Source organism: Chenopodium album, chromosome 23 (assembly GCF_948465745.1).
Source record: "Chenopodium album chromosome 23, dcCheAlbu1.1, whole genome shotgun sequence".
In the NCBI taxonomy this organism is placed as follows: Eukaryota; Viridiplantae; Streptophyta; class Magnoliopsida; order Caryophyllales; family Amaranthaceae; genus Chenopodium; species Chenopodium album.
The window spans coordinates 28,611,800-28,627,198 of NC_137856.1; the positions used below are offsets into that span (position 1 = coordinate 28,611,800).

General features: G+C 35.5%; 2 protein-coding genes across 2 annotated transcripts; one reads left to right on the forward strand and one right to left on the reverse strand.

Annotated features, from left to right (window-relative positions):
- Positions 1-1,061: 1,061 nt before the first annotated feature.
- On the forward strand, positions 1,062-6,007 carry LOC145607995 (uncharacterized). Its single transcript, XM_081663593.1, has 3 exons — positions 1,062-1,629; positions 4,240-4,446; positions 5,646-6,007. The coding sequence occupies exons 1-3, from the start codon at positions 1,135-1,137 to the stop codon at positions 5,787-5,789; spliced, it is 846 nt and encodes a 281-aa protein (XP_081519719.1). The 5' UTR covers positions 1,062-1,134; the 3' UTR covers positions 5,790-6,007.
- Positions 6,008-6,743: 736 nt separating this feature from the next.
- LOC145609677 (methylenetetrahydrofolate reductase (NADH) 2-like) lies at positions 6,744-12,136 on the reverse strand. Its single transcript, XM_081665128.1, has 11 exons — positions 11,665-12,136; positions 11,513-11,573; positions 10,705-10,787; positions 10,390-10,563; positions 10,056-10,229; positions 9,873-9,973; positions 9,624-9,735; positions 8,486-8,566; positions 8,215-8,392; positions 7,178-7,512; positions 6,744-7,064 (listed from the first exon to the last, which is right to left on the reverse strand). The coding sequence occupies exons 1-11, from the start codon at positions 12,064-12,066 to the stop codon at positions 6,981-6,983; spliced, it is 1,785 nt and encodes a 594-aa protein (XP_081521254.1). The 5' UTR covers positions 12,067-12,136; the 3' UTR covers positions 6,744-6,980.
- Between the last annotated feature and the right edge of the window lie 3,263 nt (positions 12,137-15,399).

Genomic DNA, 15,399 nt, shown 5'->3' on the forward strand with positions numbered 1-15,399 from the left:
AAGAGTTCGAATTCGAAGAAAATCAAACAAAAATCGAAGGAAATTACCTTAATCTGAAGCGGAATTTGCCGATCTACAAGTTGGTAGTGACGAATTTCAGTTTCTAAGCTTAATTCTCGGGGGTTCAAGGAAGTTTTGATGCGGATTCAAGGGTTTTACGCAAGTCGGAGTTCGTGTTCGTGAAGAAATGAGGAGAGAGAGAGAGCGTTTCTCTTGCTTATATTTCCAGAAATGGGAATTCTGGGAGTCCGCGCCTTTAATTTCTCTTAAATACCTCACTAAGTAACCGTTAAACACATCTCCTCTTGATTAACCACCCATTATCCGTCCAACTTCCATAAACTATCCATCCAGCCGCCGTTATTTCATTAATTGTTGTTTAAATTCAAATTTTTTGGATTAATTAAATCATTTACTTCCCTCCTTTTTTCTGATTAATTAAACCCGACCCGTCATACTTCCAAATCGGGTCTGGGGGGCAAGTTGTTTGGATCCAATTTAGTCCAATTGGGCCTAGTCATTAAATGATCCAATTACAAGCCCAAGGTCAAGGTTCAACTCTCCAATTATGCTAAAGTCAAGATCAGTCCACAAGGCAAGTCAATTGGGCCAAGGCCCACTTCTCCCATATATGCCAAGGTATAAAAGCCATCAATATTGTATTTGTACAAAAGAAAGACACATATACATTCACACAAAGCCTCAAGCAATTAATTCTCTTGCATAGCTTTCTCTCTACACATTGTACTGACTTTAGCATCGGAGGGGCCTTCCTCGGCAACACCCCCGAGGCTAGTTTACGTGTGTTTGCTGTGCAGGAAATCCTCGGCCCAACATCACTTGGACCGAGCCCAGTCTTCACCATTTCATTGGACCTTCGGCAAGGTCCCATTGTTTTCACCCGAAACAAATTTTATCCTTTATATTCTTCTTTTCCTATATTACCCGCAAAATGCTTTATATTGATCCACCCTCGGGCGGTCAATCCTACTGTACTTTATTTATTTATTTATTTTTGTTTATTTTATTTTATCGGATGTCGGATATATAAAAATTAAAATACGGAGTAGAAAAACAAAGGAGAAGAGATTACACAACCAGAAGACCAAAACACAATCAATCAAAGAAACAAAAATGGCAGCAGCAAATGCAAACCATTTCTTGAAAGCAAGAGGAACAATTCTCTTGTACCGCCATAACCACTATACCTTCATTCCTCCTCGTTTCCTCCCATTCTCTCTCCTCCCTTCTTCTCCCACCACCAAACCCACCTCCACATTCCCTTCTCTCTCCTCAATCTCTCACCTCCCCTTCACTCCATCCCCTTCTAGTCCATCCCGCCATTTCCGCTTCCTTTGTACTTCATCAGATGCTTCTACTTTGTCTTCAACTTTCACTTCAGCCGTTGTCGATTCGGGTTCTCCCCCTCAATCGGAGCCCCCTGTTCCGGACATGGCGGCCGTGAAGGAGGCGGCGAATATGTTGGATATTAGGGTTGGGAAGGTGGTGAAGGCGTGGCAGCATCCTGATGCTGATTCATTGTATGTGGAGGAAGTTGATGTTGGGGAAGATGAGCCTAGGACTATTTGTAGTGGGCTTGTTAAGTATGTTCCCATTGATCAAATTCAGGTATATATGTCATTTCTTCTTTTACCATTGATGAAATTGAGCTCTTTTTTTTTTTTTTTTTTTTTTCTTGTGTTTAGGGTTGAGATTGATTTGTGGTGTAGTGTGGATGATTTGTGTTTTGTTTTTATTGATTGCTTTTAGTTGGTAGTAATTATATTGGATTGTTTTTGGGGTATAAAGAACAAATGATGTAGACGGGATTTAATCTGGTATCTAAGCTTGTTGGCATTAACATTATTGTTGGAAACACAAGTACTAAGTAGTTATGTAGTATTATGTGTTTTTAATTGTTCCAGTAGAGATGAAATAGAAGATTAGGTAGAGCTATGACTGTTATTGATGCATTGTTAATGCTTTAATTGGCAATGAAGGGGCTCACTTTGCACCTTTGATCTTAAGGCGTTATTAAGACATTTTTTTTGACTTATTCCAGACAAAAGAAGTGTATACATGTATGAGTTAAGACAATAATTTGTTGAACAGAATAGAATTGACCGTAAAGTAGGCCATCATGTTCTTGCTATTTGAAATTCTTGGCCAATTTCACAATACTTTGGGTAAAGGTTTAAGATAGTAATTTCTTTTATAAAACTTGGTGCTACAACTAGCCAATTTAGATTTCTTGGATGTACTAGCAATGCATTGAAGATTCAGTTGTTGTCTTGTTGACATTCCTGAGAGGCTACAGTTACTGCAAGAAAGCATGAGACATATTAATGACTTGGCATGGAACACCTTTCTGCTAGGCTACTGATAGGTGCACTTGCTTCTACTATTATGCCCAAGCTTGGTTGAGGAAGTAAAAGTATATGCTACTTTGTTTCCATGATTTTGTTGGTTTAAGATGAGATTTATGATCTTTTTTGGGTTGAAGATTTCATCTTCTTGTTTATTTGACTTAAAATTTGGGGGTGATACCATGATAGGTTTACTCTGTGTGAAGTAGCTCTATGATACATAACTTTGAAGATTTCAGGGTCCATGGGGTATGATCTGAATGACAAAATTGAAAAAGAATTTGTCCACTAACACAGTACAAAGAAATCATTACAATTAACAAACTAGGAAAAACAAAAGATTTTGAAAACAAAAGCATTGGTTGGCTATTGTACATGGCCCTCCGTATTAAATTTGCTTAACATTTCATTTTGATTCATGGAGGGCGACTGTGAGTAGGATCAGGCCTTCTGAGTTCTGACAAATTGAGAAAGGTTTGGGTTGAATTATCGTCTTCTTCATTGGTGGAGGCTAACATTGTTACCAAGCTGTAGTTAGTATTGATCATAGACTGGTCTTGAAGGTATATACCCTATTACTTTGTAATCTTTTCTGTGGGGGGGGGGGGGCGGGGGGGGAGGGTTGAAGTGTTTGATTGTTTCAAAATAATGGAATTGTTATTTAATGTTTGCCAAAGATAGCATCCTTGGCTATCCCAAACTAGAATTTCAATTTAATTAGGAGAAGCTTTGTTTTGACAAGAGGTTGAACTCTTGTTGTCTTAGATAATGTAAAAAAACAAAGTGATACTTTCATCCAAAACGGTTTAAGGTACTGCCAATTAAAGCTGATTGGCAAATGTCGGATTTCACTAAATTCTTCTCCCAGCAAAATGCATTTATTTTGAATGGCTGAATTTTGATCTAATAGCTATAATTTCATAATGTAACAATGGCTTTTAATTGTCATCTTCTTAAAATAGTGACATATTTTACTATACTTGTGTCTTCATTCTCTTTACTCTCACACCCATCATCTCTTTTTTCACAATAATTGTTATACATCTACATTTCGCACGTCTCTCATTGTTTACTACATAAAATAATCAAGAAAATACTTTGTACAAAGTAACTATAACCATATTAATAATGATGATTTTATTATTGTTAATCAATGATGACACAATAAAAAAAATATATATATATATTATCAATGTTAATCTATGAGGTAGATAATTGGTAGGAGTTATAGTGGGGGAAAGATAATACAATAGTAGGTGAAGCGTAAGAAATATAAGGAAGGCCTAGGATACTATTGTGGCTAGAAGGGTCATCAAATCAAAGAAAATTTTGACTCTTTGATTATAAAGAACCAAATTTAATTTTCTCATTATACTTCCCGTAGTTCTTATCTATTGTACATTAGTTGACAAATATTGTATATCAAATCAAGAGGTGAAGAGTTCAGCCTTTGTTATCATAGGACAAGGCTGCATACGTATGACCCCCCCCCCCCCCTCTCCTTCAGGACCCTTATCGCATCCAAGGCGGATAACCTATGTTGAGAGAGATGTCATTATATCGAGAATGATGGGGATGATCTTGCAGCGTTGCTTATATGGCTTCTAATTAATGCTATGCATTTGTTTGCTTCAGGATAAGGAGCATACTTCTTTTGAATGCTGTTTGGTGCATTTACCAAGAAAGAAATTAGTTAACTGTTCTGAAAAGTTTTCTGCTTGACTAATTAATTTTTTTTATAAATATAGTTTTCTGAATTGTGTGATATGAGGGAATCTCTCATGCTTTTCCTGCTTGTTTTAAGGTCTTTACTGTATATTGAGCTTTTGTAACCTTCCCAGGTTTCAAAGGTTTAATATTTCCAAAAATGCAGGACAAAAAGGTGCTTGTACTTGCCAATCTAAAACCAAGAAACATGCGTGGCATCAAGTCGAATGGTATGCTTATGGCTGCTTCTGATGCGTCACATGAGAATGTAGAGCTCCTTGTACCTCCTGAGGATTCAGTTCCTGGTGAAAGAATCTGGTTTGGCTCAGAAGAGGAAAAGGAAAATCAAACTGCCGCTGCCACTGCTAATCAGGTATGAAGTTTCTGCTTAATTTTCGGCTAATCATCCCCCTTTACTGAAGTTTAATACTCATCCTAGCAATATTAAAAGCTAGGCCAGATGCTTGAGTTAGAGATTTAGAGGAATATGTAGTATACATCCTAGCATTGCTGGACATTTTGGTACTAATAGTATCTTTTGAAGTCATTACTTTTGAAATAGAAATTGAAAGGAAATGCAATGCTAGTGTGTGTGTGTGCTTCAATTCTGGGATTGAAGATGAAATGAATAGTGACTACAGTTGGGATCTACTAAACATTTCAGTTTCAAGTAAGCAGTGAATGTAGCTGTACAAAAAGTTTTGCACCTGCTTATAATTGAAAGTATTGATCCTAATAGCTATAAAATCCTCTAGAGTGGTTCTACCCCCATCACTGCATTGGATGACTTGCCATCTTCATATTGCAAACTAGATATTCAGAAGGGCTGTGGTCTTACCGTCATACAATTACCATTAATGGTGTCAAATGCAATTTTTTATATTGTCGTTGCCTTAATTCTGCTGGCTTTTTGGATGGTTTAACTGTTTTTCTTATAGGACTTTGTTCATCCTAGGGGGCACCTTGTCCTTTGATTACAACTTCTTTCATGTCATTTAAATAACACCTATTTTTCCTACCTGAAAAACTCATGCATCGAAAGGCATTCTTAATATCCTTAGTCAAAGAAAGGCTTGATGTCTACAGGACTACAGCCACCATTGCTTTAGCCGATCCTACAATTTAATGCCTACTGTGCAACTGGCAGAGGAAATTATTATAATATAACCAAACAACATCTTTACCGGACAGGGCGGACACGGCAAACTGGGTCATTATAGATCTCTAAAGTAGGGAAGCGTAGTCTCTTCTCTCAATTTGTGATTTTGATTGTACAGTAAAGAAATGTATGCCTGTTGGTACTTTGTGCTTAATATTATATGCGTAAAGAATTGTATGCTTGTTGGTAGTTTTTCTGCTTTCAGTCTCTCTGTGATTGTGTGGTGACTTTGTATTTGCGGCCTGTGAGTGAACTTATCTTTGTTATTCATATAATCATATACCCTTTTAAGATTTGAAAGAGAGAGGTACCCGAAGTAGGCTTTGGTGATTTGAATATTAAACTATGCTGCTGTATTCCTTGTGCGTCTCATTTTTATTTTTTTTTTTATTTTTTGTTTTGGTCAAATTCAGATTCAGAAGAAAAAGATATGGGAATTAGTTCAGCCCCATCTCAAGACTGATGCTGCTTGCATTGCAATGCTTGATGGGCATTACATGAGGACTTCTGCAGGTCCTGTGGTTTCCAAATCCCTAAAAGATGCGAATATATCTTAATGAAACCTACACCCGGCTGATGCTTTTATCCTATTCTTTCAATTTTGTTCATTAACTGTGACATAATTTAGTACTTGTAACTGTTGGGCGATTACTACCCAAATCAAAATGAGTTGTGCCATTTTACGACACTAAGTCCATTTGTAATGTACACTGTACAGATTTATATACGTTTACGAAATTTAATCCTTGCATTTCTTTGATGAAGAATTTACAAGAGTATTCTGTGTATGTATAAGCCAAAAAGTGCAGCATGATATTGTGGCAGCTTATGTTTGCTTATTGAGCATGATATTGTACAGATATAAACTCCCTGAAATATTTGACAACTTTCAAGTGGTCACAGAAATCCCCAATGAAAAAGTATTATTGAGTTGCTTTAGGAGTAAGAACATATTGCTTACATGTTACTCCTATAACAATCTCTACTTAGTTTATGGACAATTTTGTCCATTAAAATAGGTTTTAATTATCAATCATTTTACTCCATCCAATCCACTTTAGTAGGTCACATTTGGTTAGGAGTCAATTGAAGAAATTTGTTCACAACATTCTCAGTATTCTTGATATGCTATATGAAGTGCGATTGATGAGAACAAACACCATTTATGAAACCGTTGATCAATCCTACAATCGATAAATAGATTTAGCTAATAGACTTACCTGCTTTTATATTAACTAGTTTGATTGCAATTTATATTTATGAATTTATGAGTACGATACTGTCCAATTCAAGCAGAATCAAAGACTTGGAAACAGGAAAAAACTCATTTGTCATCAAAACTTTACGAATTCTGAAATGCGACCTTCCTTGAAAAGCTATTAAATGGGTGATGCTTAACCTTATAGTACAATAGGTTGTATCGTTGTACAATACATTTCATCCATTTTGCTCACTACAATCAACCTATTCAACTTCTTGCGAGATTACCCAGGTAAACGATTAATAATGCAGAACCAGAAGCAAATGCTTACATATTTCAAATCAAATGGTACAGAAGGTGTAATAAGTAGATGAAACTCACCATGCAATTTGCATTGGAAGGCTTGGGAGATCGCAAAATCCCACAAGATTATGGTATTACAAGCTCAACTAAATCTAATGGCAACACTGGGAATGGACAAAGTTCATGCCCAATTGGATAAAATATTAAGCAAATAGAGAAATAATGTAGAAGGATCACTCTTATCTCAAAGAGAAGCGAAAACAGAAAACAGATCACTACTGACGTAATCATTGTCGACCAAGCTGACCAAGTAGTAGCTGTTTTGCACCTGTAAAAGTCACAAATAGTCAGACCAAAGTGATGCAATGTCTACAGCAAAGTGTAGTCTTTCAGAATTAGAAGCTAACTTAACAAGGGGAAAAAATGTCCAAAGGCACAAACCTCTTCAAGCAATTTCTTGGATGAGTCTCCCTCAGGATACAATTGAGCCCATGATCTTGACCAGATTTCAAATGCCTCGTCTTTCCAGATCATAAAGCTAGCAGGATCCACAACGGTTGGTTGTATTATTTCCTTTGCAGGGAATGCACCCCATGTCACTGCATTCACGTCAGTTTGACCAACATTTGAGATCCAATCTCCTCCTTTGTTCACCGACATGTAGGTTATATGTGTGAGGCCTTTGCATTTTTCAACAAGCGCACTCAACTTCTCCTTTGAGCAAAAGAATTCCACGTAAGCCTTCTGGTATACATATCCACCAGGCCCACCCCATCCTACACAAAAAATGATCATTTATTTTAGGCATTTTCTCTTAGCAATGTAGCTAATTCAATACAAGTATTCAGACAAAGCAAAGATTCATGTATAATAGAATAATAGGTAGTACATGGCACAGTCAATGACAAAGGAAAGCAATGAAGATTGAATTGGAAACCATCAAAAAAAAATGGCAATTTGCCATACCAGTCAAGCACGATGATCCTCATTCTTAGTTCGGGTCAACAAATTAGTCTATAGGGTACGAGGAAATATATTTATTAAGCCGAGGAAAAGAGACATTATGGGCTATTGGTAAACATTCCCCAGTAACAGTAACAGCAACAAGATTCCAGGGGAAGGCAGCACGCCAGCACATGAAAAGCAGATAACATGGCTACAATACTAATAGGGTAATGTTGACCTCAAATCCAGAATACCAAAGAGAACGAAATTAAATTTAAGAAACACCAATAGACATGAACCAGCAAGCTATACACAGATAGACTGCTGCAGGAATATTTCTAAACAAGTATATTCTCTTTATATATTTACTTCCATCAACACAATATTGAAGATGAATTTCATACTGTTCAAACAGCTAAATGGTAAAAATTCATCAGTCGACAAATTACTTCTGCGAATTTAACAGAGTTAAGCATAAAATTACAGAAGGGTTCCCACTAAAAGTGAACATCTGCAAGTATTTAGAAACTTACCAACAGTAGGGGAGTCTGATCTTTCTCCATTAACTGCAGGTTGGCTGTTGATAGTGAGGAAGCCCTTCTTATTAATGTTGCTCAATTGTTCATCTATGATCTTAGTTTCTGGCTGAAGACCATCTATTTCAGACCAAGGATTGCTTTTCAGCTTACCAAGGCAAAAGTTCTTGAATATCTGAAATAACAAAGAAAACATCAGGCCCCATAAAAATGCTAATCAACATGCCACCAACTTTTTAGTATAAGTCAGCAGTAATAGAAATCTAACCTCATTTATATCTTCAACGCTTTGGAGTGGAATAGCCCATTCTTCTTGCAGCTTCTTATCACGTGAACGTGGCCTCATAAACTGTCAATGAAATCAGAGAAGCGTAATGTGGCCAATGATTTTAAGTAGCAAACATTAAGGACATGTTTGGAGAGACAACTCATAGTCTCAACTGCAGCAGAAAAATTTGATAGTTAAGTGGAGGTGCTGATATTCACTATCATGATAATGCAAGCTCAAGACTTTCCTAGACAAGTCCAAGAGGAAGCAATCACAAAGAAACTATTACATGTTACTAAAGCACATACAAGAATATAAAACCGACAAAAAGAATTAACTGCAGATAGCTTACAAGGACGAATTATGCAGGCAGTGATAAAGCAGCAAGCATCAGTCAATAATTAACTTTTCTTATGAGTGTAACTCTATTCAGTTACACCACGAATATTATCTAGAACTTACATAGCAAGATCATGAATTTGATTGGCAAAAGTGTTTACATTCAACATGATCTAGAAAATAATACGAGTAAGCATAGACAAACAGGAGGCAATCTGAACATGTAACAGAAAATATGTTACACCACGAATATTATCTAGAACTTACATAGCAAGATCATGAATTTGATTGGCAAAAGTGTTTACATCTCAACAGATGAGATTGACAGTCTGGCAAATTGAAGTGAAGGCTTCTTGGTGGAAGACCTTACATACAATGGAAGGGTGTTTCAAAGAAAATAGTTGCTACACATATTCCTTCCAGATACTTTCATACAATGGAAGGGTGTTTCAAAGAAAATAGTTGCTACACATATTCTGTGTCCCGCAGAATGGATAATTTATATGGCTAGCGTGCCTAGCGATAGGTTAAGGCTCGTGTTAAAACTTTGTCCACACTCCCATCCTCAAAAAATCGTAGTACATGACTTCTAAAATAGTTACAATAAGTAAATTGCCCCTTTTTACTTTGGTAACAGCAGAGGGAGTATTCCCCAGCTTAGAACATGAGATTATTTTGTACCACTCATGTAAGCTTACTCAATAGTTACATATTCAAATATACTTGTGTATGCTAGTTTCAGCAACATTACAAAGATATTGGCCATAAACAGAATGAAGAGAAAGGCTTATCAAGCTACCTGATGGTCACTTAATGCTCCATAAGAAGCATTACGAGCATCACCCCATCGCCCTTGTGGGTATTGATCCCATCCCTTAGTACGGGTAATGTAACTTTTTGGACGGTTAGCCCTGTATCCAATTAGCAAGAATGCCAAACAAATTAATATCATCAGATATAGATTTTAAAGATAGGAAATCTAATTCTCACAAAAATAGTTACCCTCCAAGATAATTTCACAATATAAAGCATTGTACATAGTACATACCAAAAAATGGGCCGGACATCTTCCTTAGTGCGATTAACATTAGCTGGCCGCTTCCAAGGTAATGGCCTTTGAATTTTGGACTCCTCAATCAAACCAAGATTCTGCAGCATTGTATTATAAAATATAAATCAACATATCACAAGTAAACAATCCATTTACATGGAGTAGGATGTGAGAAGCTACCAGCAATATTCCTAGTGCAGACTTGTCCATATTCAAGGTATAGAGATGAAGCTGTTTGATTCCACTAGCCAAAATCTTCTTGCACATTTCAGTTCCAAGATGAATACCATAGGCTTTCACTGCTTCATCGTTGTCCTTGATGGGCTCCAATGCATCAGTAATCTCTTGAGGAATCTACAACGTTTTCCCAGCCAAATCATGCAAGTTAGTTAAGAGCATTAAGAACCATCAGATTAAAAGCAATATACAATTTAAATCCCAGAATTAATTAAAAATGTCAATAAGAAATGACCTCATCTATATCTAACACATGAAAATAAAAAATATCCTATACCTTGGTTTTACAGAAACCAGTCATTCTTATGAATCCTCTGTAGTTATTAATGGGCATAATGCCAGGAACAATTGGGCAATTGATTCCAATTTGGCGGCAATCATTAACAAACTTCAGAAAGATATCAGTGTCGTAAAACAACTGTGTGACGATAAGATCAGCACCAGCATCAACCTAAATCATTTGCAGAAAACCAGTGTAAGCACAAGCATAATTGCAGAAAATGATCACTATCCATAAACTTAATGTATTGCGTTTATCCACGTAAACCAATCTTAAAACATTATCATTGAGGATGAAAAAGGGAGAAATCACCTTTTTCTTCAAGTAAGCCAGATCACTAGCATATGCTTCTGGTGTTGCCAAACCATTCTCACTAATAGCATCAGGGTGTGCCTCTAAATTATTCAAAAAAATGACATCAAGATAAAAACTAATCTATGAGAAAAACCAGAACTACCACTATTGAAATTCTACACAACAAAAAGTTTATAATCACAAAGAAATTTTCTACATCTAAACAGGACAATGGAAAACCATGAAATCACTTGATTAATTTTCACCCCTCCATTCCTAAAAATAAAAAATAAAAAACAAATAAAATTCACCCCTCCAAATTTGTATACAATCCAGTCTTAATACATGGGACAATTGTGAAATTTCTCACTATAATCTTGTACTATCTTACTAAACAGTATGAGGGATACAATCATAATTTACTACTAAATAGTAATACAATATTTTTCACACATTTCTAACAGGGAATACGGGAGTGTTGATAAAATACAGATTAAACCCCTAATATATATATATAAACTACACAATCTATAATAAAACATTATAATATTTATTTTATGATAATAGCACATTATTAAACTAGATTAAGATCCTCAAGATGCTAATTAAAGAATAAATAAATTATAAACAAAACACACAATTATCACTTTAGAGCAGCTATTTAAAGCAAAAATCCAAGCAAATGAGCTAATTCATAATAATAATAATAACAATAATAATTCACCAAACACTTGCACAAAATAAAATAATCAAAAACACATTCTCAATCCAAAATTATATAAACTAATACAAAATTGAGCTAAACAATGGAATAATCTCAGCTCACCAGGGTACCCAGCAACAGTAATCCCAAAGTAATCCCCATATTTCTTCCTCATATGATTAACCTGAAACAACACAACAAAATCAAACAATCAGATCTAACCCCAAAACAAAATCCCTTAAATTCAAATTCACAAACAACACTATAATGCTTACAAGATCAAGGGCGCAGGCGAACCCGCCTTCGACCTGAACAAACTTATCCTGTCCATGAGGCGGATCGCCTCGAAGAGCAAGAACATTTTGCAACCCATTACTCTTAATAGTATCAAGAGCATGATCAATCTTCTCAACAGGCATGTTAGTGCAAGTAAGATGCATCATAGTCTCAACACAAACGATGTTTTGCATACGACTAGCGATTTCTAAGGTGAGATCAGCAGTAGATCCACCAGCACCCCAAGTAATGTCGCAGAAAGAAGGGGAATGTGAGACCATTCTTTCCATTCTTTCGAAGAGATTTTCAACACCATCTTCGGTTTTGGGGGGGAAGAATTCGAAGGAGAAAAGGGTTTGATTGGATGATTCTGAAGCTTTGATCTTGTCAATAACCTTCATGATTGAGGTTGGTGGGAAGAAGAACCAACAAGAGATTGAATCTGTGAAAGGAGGGAGAATGGCAGGGGAAATGAGAGGAGATTGGGGGGTTAATATAGGAAGAGAGGAGAGAGAGTGGGTCAGTGTGTTAGCATGAGGTTGAAAGCAAATTAGATTTTTTTTTTTTTTAATTTTAATCAAAAATTGATTTTTTTTAAAATATTATTTTTTGTTAATATTTTCACCTACTACCAATTTCCTACCAAGGCTACCATTAGACCATTTTTTAGTTTGTTGTGTTTCTTTCTCCAATTTTGGTGGACCGACTCTTTTTGTAAAGAGAAGAAAAGGAATTAATTATTAATTGCTCCTTTTAAATACTTCGTTTAAAACCTGTAATCTGTAGATTATGTTCGGTTTAGACTTTAGATTAGAGATTCAAGGTTGATTTAGGGTCTGTTTTATTCACCTTATTTTTACTTATTTCAAGTGTAATAAGGGTCTGTTCTCTTACGTTAAAATTCAGTTCAGTTCAGCTCCTAATTTCCTTCTCTTATAAAATATTCATTTCAGTTCAGTTCAGTCAAGGAGAACAGGCCCTAAGTTCAGATCAGGTTTAATAAGTTCTGATAAGGGTTACCCAAGTACAAATTATAACTATAAGTTTTAGCAAGGTCTAATAAGTTCAGATAAGAGTTCAAATAAGTTCAGATTAAGAGTTCAAATAAGTTCAGATCAGTGAAAATCAGGTTAAAAAAACATACCCTTAGTGGTTGGAGATCTTCTTTCCACTCTTTATAAGAGATGTTCAAATTTTCATCCCCTACAAGTAGAATTCTCACTTTTCTCCTTACTTACGATAGTTACAAAGGACTTCTCTCTTTATAGGGGGGATATTAGGCCAAGAGTCAACCTTAAGTGATTCTCCATGGAGAGATGCTTAAAAACTCATATTCAACTATCAATATTAATGAAGAATAGTTTTATTTTTATCAACAATATTGAAAATTTCTACTCTTTTACAATGACAATGATATTCAATCTATCGATTTTCTCTAACGCTTCTCTCTTAATCTCCTTGTCTTCGCTACTACGATGTTCTCCTCTTCTTTGCGTTGCTAACTCTCCCTAACTCCCACCCTCAATCCGAACCATCGATATTTAACGTGTATTAATTGTCAATTTAAGTTCTTGTCTTCGCTACAACCTATTGCATAAAAATAACAATAATTAACCACTATGCCACAAAATTTAATTTGTAATCATTAGACATCAATTCATTTATAATCAATAACTCAAATATGCTTGAGGGGGGCCGGCCGGCCGGGTGCTTACCTGCCCTAACCAAGATCCGCCCCTGATGGCATCTCACCATATTACTCCCTCTGCCCCTAATTATTTGCCTCATGTAAATTATTTGGGTCAAATTTGTAAAGAAATAAACCATGAATTTCCTTAGATTAATTTCATTCTATATTTGACTCAGTATTAAAATTACTATATACTCAATACTCCGTTTATGAATATGAAGATATTTACGTGATGTATTTTGAAGACTTTGTTAACAACGGATGGAGAAATTTGCATTCATAGCCATGTTCGCACGCACTTGATTTCGTGCACCCTGATTGCTAATTAATATCCAATCTAATCTAATAATAGAAAAGAACTAAAAGTTGGTATCAGTAGTAAACAAAGGAGTGCGCATAGGTGACGTGGCATTATACTCCACATATGATGACATTATGTGGGCATGGACCGACTCGAGCCATTTCATGTATAAATTGGCGTGTATTGTAGATAGTCACTAGTCAGGAGTCTCAGGACTCAGGAGTTTACTGCTACCATGCTACGTAGCTTAATTCATGTAGTCATGTACCAGTAACCAATTAACTATAAGTCAATTGAGGTTAAGGTGATGGAGTAGTAACATCGCTCTCACCTCATAACCCTGAGGTGAGTGAGATCCAGGGATCAAATTTTATGAGACTCATTTGAGGGATTTTTCTTATCTCCTCCCTCAAATGAGCCCCTTCTTCTTACCATTGAAAAAAGTGGAATCTAAAATGTTGTATTCCTCGTCGCATATTTAAAGACAAAATAAATACTACCTCCGTTTCTTTTTAGTTGACACGTTTTGACTTTAGCACTATTCATCCACCTCCCTTTGACCGTATTTTGTGTTCTATACGTAATGAAAAATATAATCACGTGGGATCTTGTTAGATTATTCACGTTATATACTTTCAAAGTATCAACTTTTCGTAATTTTTGCTTATCGATAATTAAAGATATTAATGATTGCATAAGTGCATTGGCAAACGTGACTAAAGAAACGTATCACCTAAAAAGAAACGGAGGAAGTAGTAGATATCTCAAATTAGCAAGATAGACACGAAACTACGAAAGATGTATTTAAATTTAATCTATTTTCTTTATAACAGAGGAACTAGGAAGGGCCTGTTTTAATTTACTAAACTAAATTGAACTGAAATGAAATGAATTGTTTATGAGATAAGCAAATTAAGAGCTGAACTGAATTGAATTGATTGGAGCTGAACTTAACTGAACTGAATTGAAATTAAGTTAAAAAAAACAAGGCCTAAGGCTGGTAATTTGTTCCGTAATACTTTTATGTTTGCTTCAATCTTTGTAAAAGATAAATAAATTGTAATAGGTCTCAGGAGAATATATCTAAATTACTAGTAGATTAATTTTTTATTTTTTTTTATCATTATTTTTTTAGAGAAGGTATTGTGTCAGTCCAGACTGACAAAATATTTCGTCAGTGTGGACTGACAAAATGCACATTTTTAATATCCTCAATTGGCGAGATGTTATCCTCTATTGGTTGGATGATATTCTCTATTGGCTGGATGATATTCTCTATTGGTTGGATGATATCCTCTACTAACTAGATGATATCCTCTACTAACTGAATAATATCCTTTATTGGCTGGTGATATTTCTACTAGCTAGATGATATCCTCTACTGGCCGAATGATATCCTCTATTGGCTGAATGATATCCTTCATTGGTTGGATGATATTTCTACTAGTTGGACAATATCCTCTATTGACTATATGACATCCTTTATTGACTGGATAATATTTCTACTAGCTAGATGATATTCTATATTGGCTAGATGATATCCTTTATTGGCTATATGATATCATATAGCTAATAGAGGATATTAGCTGGCCAATAAAAGATATTATAAACACAATCATAAACGATATCATATAGCTAATAAAGGATATCACCCAACCATGATATCATATAGCCAATAGAGGATATCATCCCGCCAATAAAGGATATCATAGTCACAATCATAAACGATATCATATAGCTAAT

What these genes read in the sequence shown, in the direction of transcription:
- LOC145609677 (XM_081665128.1), bottom strand. Translation starts at nt 12,066, where the DNA reads ATGAAGGTTATTGACAAGATCAAAGCTTCAGAATCATCCAATCAAACC. An exon ending in TGGCTTACTTGAAGAAAAAG is followed by an intron (nt 10,564 to 10,704) that starts GTGATTTCTCCC and finishes CAAATGATTTAG; the next exon opens with GTTGATGCTGGTGCTGATCT. An exon ending in GATGTCCGGCCCATTTTTTG is followed by an intron (nt 9,736 to 9,872) that starts GTATGTACTATG and finishes AATTGGATACAG; the next exon opens with GGCTAACCGTCCAAAAAGTT.
- LOC145607995 (XM_081663593.1), top strand. Translation starts at nt 1,135, where the DNA reads ATGGCAGCAGCAAATGCAAACCATTTCTTGAAAGCAAGAGGAACAATT. An exon ending in TTCCCATTGATCAAATTCAG is followed by an intron (nt 1,630 to 4,239) that starts GTATATATGTCA and finishes CCAAAAATGCAG; the next exon opens with GACAAAAAGGTGCTTGTACT. An exon ending in CCGCTGCCACTGCTAATCAG is followed by an intron (nt 4,447 to 5,645) that starts GTATGAAGTTTC and finishes GGTCAAATTCAG; the next exon opens with ATTCAGAAGAAAAAGATATG.